Below are 6,254 nucleotides of genomic sequence, written 5' to 3'. Positions count from 1 at the left end.
AACACTTCAAGCCACATCGAGTTCCAACTTTGATTTTGGGTTTTGTCAAATGTGTTCCCACATAGGGCGTTTCATACATTGAACACAAGTCCATTTAAGGCAATATATTGAGTATTTGAATATATAACCCTAGCATAAAGAACTCTGCTAATTCATAATACTCAATATAGTTTTGGGTTCCAATTTTCTAAAAATAAAAAAATAAAATAGGATTAAGCAAGAGGATTAACGTATCACATATCCAAGGAAAAATAACTTGGATAACCTCAGCAATATACATAATAATTTAAAAAAAAACTAAACAGAACCATGTGTTACGGATCAAAATCAACCCCTAAAAAACAAAGCTAATTGCATAATATGTAATAGGTAATCCGTTGACAGACGTTAAAAGGAGGATATTATACTAACCAAAGCAGTCAGAGGAAAGTAGTCAAACAGATCTGTGAAAGTCTTCCACACATTGGCATTACCATACCTGTAAAATAAAAATGCAGAAAATCACTAAACATTTATTGCTATAAAACTTAACAATAAGACGAGTTCGAAGAGCATCCAAAAGACACAAAATATTACAGAACAAGGGAATTGAAGATGAGCTACTAATGGAAGAAAATGCGTTCTAACCTTTTCCTTTTGGAATAAACAAAAAGCATTCTAAGTTGCAAGTTTCAACAGTTACTCTGTTTTTTGCTTAATAAAGAATAACGTTTCAGACTTGAGAGCGAGCTGTATTCTTAAACTGATATACTTCATGAACATCAACATATGCTACATGCACATTTCGACACTTATTTTAAAGTACATACGCCAATAACCCCAGTATAAAAATATTTTCGTTTCTCAACATCTGCACGAACCAACTGGATCATCTTAATTGGGACAGAGGGAGTATTGTTTTGAGTTCCACACTCAATCCATCATTATCATATAGCATTTGACACATAGCGTTTTACTTTATGAACTCATATCGACTCTGTACATTCACAAGATAAGTTATACCATACATCATATGCATGGGCCATGGAGGGAATTGGGAAGTATCCCACTAAAGCAACTACAATTTCATAGAAGTTAAAATGATGAATCACATATGTCGACTATATATCTTGAAAAACAACTACCATAAAATCCTTATTTAGAAAAAACTACTACTATGATAATGTTTAGGCTGTGGAACCTAGATATAGACATGTCAAGAGAATTCACATATAAACAGCACGCCCTTAACTGTGAAAATACCAAGACAAGGAATTTTTTTAATCCAAATATCCAAACCCACCACTCCCTGCTACCTCAAGGCCAAAGAAGAGGAGATCATACAATATAACATACAAGAGGTAAAATTAAGAGGACTTACTTCCGTAGGCATTCATCATAAAACCCATAAACCTGAGTAATCTGCAAGAGACGGAGCAACAATCAGTGCTCGCCACCAGATCTATTCAAGATTAAAATCATAATTGAACAAATGAATAAATTCTTTTAACTCACTGCATAAAGGGATCCATTTGATGAGGTTTATGTAAAATGTAGAGACAGGGAGATCTTTAAGTCAAGAATGAAGTATACCTGGCGACTCTCATGATTACCCCTTAGGATTGTAATTCGCTGGGGATAGCGCACTTTGAGAGCCACCAAAAGCTGGAAAAAGTGAAAAACAGATGAGCTTATAGTCAATGAGACCATCACTAGCAACATCTACATAACACTAAGCCCATCTCAGTAGTGAAGAGGTGTTCCAGTACGATAGTGAAAAACTATTTATTATGTCTGTAACGATGTAAAACTTATGCGTTCCTGCATTCCAACATGCCAATTTCTAAAACTAACAGTGTACCCATAATATCAAACAAGCCAAACCAGCCCATTCATAAGTGAACTATTATAGTTATACAGTAATAAAAAGCTTTCCACACCTCAGGTAGCGGAGAACAGAAGATATTTCTCCAAATCCAAGAGATCACATGCAAAAAAGTACTGTCCCGAAAAAGTATAACGCGAGATACAAGAAGAGAGGCATATGGGAGATGGAGAAGTTTACAAGCATTGCATGACTTTATGATAAACAACTGATGTATTATTACTGCATCTACTTGTTTTAAGAAATAAAGGAGTTAGAAGCTTACCGTTACTGTTTCAACAGAATAGTATCCACGATCCACATAATCTCCCATGAATAAATAATTAGTGTCAGGACACTGCCAATAAAACCAAATTAGGATGTGCAAGAAAAACAAATCTAGTGCAATCACTTTCTTGGAAACATTAAAACTACATATTTGCATGTCATAATACAGCCACATTAACACTCTTAGAAACAAGCATTATGTAGCTCATATCCTGAACAGTAAAGAAGTCCTCGGAACTCGATAATCAAGTGACTGAACATATCCTACATCATTTCCGAAGATCTTTCTTTTCTTTTTTCTTTCCATTGCATATTGATTTTGGTTTGCTCCATGGCAATGAAAAGAAGCCACGTTTTACCTCTCTTGAGTTAGTGAAATGGATTATATTGTACTGTGTTCACTTTCAGATTATTAACACAGTTTCATGACCAGCAACAAAACTATGTCTCAACACTTGGATAACAGTATATGCAACATTGCATCTCACTTCTAAAAACATATTAAGAAAATTCTCCTTCTTTCTGAAGAAAAGAGAAATTCTTCCCCAACCAAACGACTAACCAAATGACTAATATACTCGAAAATGTTCATTGACACCACGAATTGCTGCGACAAATAAAAGACAATTAAGAATTTTTTCTTGCTCTAGCATGCCCCTAGTCTCATCTTCCGGCAAAGAACAAATCCGTAAAGGAGAAAGCAAAGAACAAGAAAATGTGATACCTTTCCACCAATTCGAAAAAGCTCAGCAAGATCATGGAACTGACCATGAATATCACCACATATAGTCACAGGGCTTTTCACAGGCTGCAATAAGGAAAATCCAATAATCAATCTATCCACGGAGTTGGGAATATTTTGGATACTAATTACATGTAAAATGTTAAAAATGAATAGTTTTGAAAAAGCTCTCAAATTCATTAAAATTATATTCCAATTCTTAATCACATTCTGTCATAAAAGAAAAAATTACCTCACTCTGCATCTTTAAGATGATAAAAATACAAGGAGAGTCAAAATCCAGCCTATCCTACACTGAATAGTTTGGACCTTACACTACTTTCTCATAATAGATGTTCCAAATTTAGTCCTCCTGGATATGGCCTAGTGGTTGAGGCAAGAGAGCAACAATCTAAAGATCCCAGGTTTGAATCCCACCTACAACACTTACTGCGAGCATATTTGCTCTAGCTTAGTGAGCAGGAGTACCTGGCAACCTGTACTTGTGGGTTAGACAGGTTGCCAGATAAATCGTTAAGTTGCACGCACGCCGGCCTGGACATCATTGATTAAAAAAGTGATGTCTACATTGACTACCAAAAGATTAATACTAAAGCACTGGTTCCAGAAGCATCTTAGTTTCATCTCGACCAAGACTTGTCGAGTTGATTTTTCTTCTCCTATGACTCTTTTATGTGGAAACAAAGAGCTATTAGATTGAGATTGGTAGAATATTATAAGGATTTGAATTGTGAAGTAAGGAAATTAGTGGGAAAGATTATACTAATATTTGTCTGGTTTGGAGGGGAAAAACTTGTACTTAGTGAAAAGAAAAGGCAAGAGAACATAACCAATCATCAAGGTATCATACCTGCACGTTGCTCTCTTCCATTAGAATCTCCTTCGCTTTCTCACATAGTCCTCTTACCTATACAGCAACATGAGCTCCTTTATCGCTAATACAGGAGGACTAAAACATACGCACCATCAAAAAAGGGCAACATGCAGCAAGCCATTAATTAAGAGTGTAATACAAGCTCAGATATACAAGCTCAAACAAAACAACTCCACTAGAAGACCCAAAGTATCCTAAATATAGACCTCTACTCTCCTTTTTATAAGCTTCATGGGCACCCATTTCCTGTATACAAGCTTATGTAATAATGTATGCCATAATCTTACTGAAAACTCATCTACAACTCTGCAATAAGCCAATACCAATCTTTTCATGGTTTTCAATTAGAGATATTGTATTATTTTAGGGCATTTGCAGATTCAATTACAAGCCCATGAAGGAACTTATCAAAAAATGACAAGCTCATAAACAAATTCAAGTTCATTTTCTTTTAATGCGGAACTCAGGAGTCATCTGGTACTTAAACCCCCAGGATTGGAGATGGAGATCCTTTCCACTAGCATATCCCTCACTTGTCAAAACAAGATCAAGTTTTTCACTTAAAAAGGTTATGACCTCACTAATTCTTTCGTTGGATCTTGGAATTCTGAAGAAAAGGAAAGTAAAAACAATTTTAAAATAAAAATGAGGGTAAGTACACTGCACGTTTGACTCACTACAATTCAGTGGCGGGGCTAAAGGAAGCATGGGGGGAAACTGTACTGCACAAATAGGGTAAAAGCAAACTATTTTTGCTATGGTGTTAAAAACAATTGTATACCCTTGACATAAGAAATTATTCTAGTGTAGTGTTAAAGGGTGTTCAAAGATTGCCTTAGATCACAAGTTCAAATCCTAGTGTGACACTCTAGTATTTTCTTGAATCCCTTTATATGAATTTCTAGGAAAATGATACTAAAGAAGACTAGAACGAACATTTCCATGTTTTCCCTACATCCAAACTGAAAAGAAACTGAAAATTTTCGAAATCTCGAAATCCAGCAACACATATATGAAGAACACACGGATCTGATTCTCAAACCCATAAATCTTAGACCAGAATATCAAGAAAAAGCCACGAAATTAAAGAGAGAATAAAAAAGAGCAGCAAACCCAGATCCGAAAAAAGAAAAGAAAAGGGAAATTGAACCTCCTGTTCAGACAAGGGTTTGCACTGCATAAGCTGAGCAATTTGTTCGTCAAGATTTCCATGAGATGCGCTCGATGGCACCGGATCCATAGCTGATTGATCTTCTTTTCTACTGCTTCTGGAGGGAAATTTGTGCAGAAACCCTAGCGGAAAAGGGGGATAAAATCAAACGGTGTTTGATTTGATTTGATTTTCTCTCAGCTAGAAAGGAGAGAGAGAGAGAGAGAGAGAGGAGTGAGCGAGTGGTGGTGGTGAAACCAAAGAGGAAAGGGCGAAATAGGGAACCTCTCTTTGCTTTTTGTCCTGTTTTCGAACTTCTTCTTCTTGTTTTCTTTTTCCTTTTTTTCTTTTTCTTTTTCCATTTTGTGACTATTTTTTTTATAACGTAATTCTATTTGGGATCAACCGACCTGCCTAATTAATCTACATTAGCATTCATAAAGTTTAAGAAAAAAGTGCTTTCCATCAAATATCGATTAATTTTATTAATTGAATCTAAAATTTCTAATTATGAGTGAAAAGAATGTATTTATTTAATTCATTTTTATGATTATTTCATTGAAGGTTTTTCTATATACAAAATTAGGACATTATTAATCTGCTTTAACTAGAGTTTTATTATAAATAATATATAAATTCTGTCAAAACATATCATTTATATATAACTTTTTGTTGTATAGAATTCGGTCAAAATGTACAACTTTTATACNGATAACGGGATAATAACAGAAAGAAAACTCAAAAGGAAAGGGGCTTACCGGATCGAACCTCGAAACCAGACGGAGACAACCCTAATGCTCGACCTCCAGCCCTTCCTATCCAGAGCCATGTCCTCGGAAATCTGTAGTCGTGCCATGTCCTGCCTGATCACCTCACCCAAATACTTCTTAGGTCATCCTCTACCTCTCCTCGTACCTGCCAATTCTAACCGCTCACACCTCCTAACTGAGGCATCTATGCTTCTCCTTTGCACGTGCCCGGACCATCTAAGAATCACTTCCTGCATCTTGTCGTCCATGGGAGTCACGCCCACCTTCTGTGAACACGTGATTTTTGCCCTATATGAATCACTCCCAGAAATTCAAACAAAATATTTTCTTTCATTATTTTGCAATTTTGTGAAAAATACAAATATACTTGGCATTTGCATTTGGGAGTTAATTTCACATTTTAGGATTAATTAGTAGTAAAGTTACTTTAAATAAAGAAAATAGCAAAATTGGTTCTTTTGGCATTTATACTCTTAATTGTCTTAGTTTGAGTTTATTAGGAATTATGGTATTTGAAAATTGAGCAATATAATTTTAGAAGTCAATTTGGGTTTTATTTGTTGATTTGGCATTTAATAAAAATCAGA

The 6,254-nt window shown here is 35.2% G+C and overlaps 1 protein-coding gene across 1 annotated transcript; it reads right to left on the bottom strand.

Moving 5' to 3' along the window:
• Positions 1-371: 371 nt before the first annotated feature.
• Positions 372-5,183, bottom strand: LOC109222234 (serine/threonine-protein phosphatase PP2A catalytic subunit-like). The gene is made up of 7 exons (XM_019386606.1): positions 4,898-5,183; positions 3,724-3,780; positions 2,856-2,939; positions 2,130-2,201; positions 1,573-1,644; positions 1,361-1,401; positions 372-478 (listed from the first exon to the last, which is right to left on the bottom strand). Exons 1-7 carry the CDS (start codon positions 4,985-4,987, stop codon positions 388-390), a joined length of 507 nt encoding a protein of 168 aa, XP_019242151.1. The 5' UTR covers positions 4,988-5,183; the 3' UTR covers positions 372-387.
• Between the last annotated feature and the right edge of the window lie 1,071 nt (positions 5,184-6,254).

This window comes from Nicotiana attenuata, unplaced genomic scaffold (assembly GCF_001879085.1).
Source record: "Nicotiana attenuata strain UT unplaced genomic scaffold, NIATTr2, whole genome shotgun sequence".
NCBI lineage: Eukaryota > Viridiplantae > Streptophyta > Magnoliopsida > Solanales > Solanaceae > Nicotiana > Nicotiana attenuata.
This window is presented reverse-complemented; position numbering and strand designations above follow the sequence as displayed.

Bases quoted from the DNA above. Each gene is read 5' to 3' on its own strand.
- LOC109222234 (XM_019386606.1), bottom strand. From the start codon at position 4,987: ATGGATCCGGTGCCATCGAGCGCATCTCATGGAAATCTTGACGAACAA. The intron at 2,940-3,723 runs GTATGATACCTT...TCCTTATTGCAG, and splicing joins TGGAAGAGAGCAACGTGCAG to CCTGTGAAAAGCCCTGTGAC. The intron at 1,402-1,572 runs GTATACTTCATT...CGTCTCTTGCAG, and splicing joins GTAATCATGAGAGTCGCCAG to ATTACTCAGGTTTATGGGTT.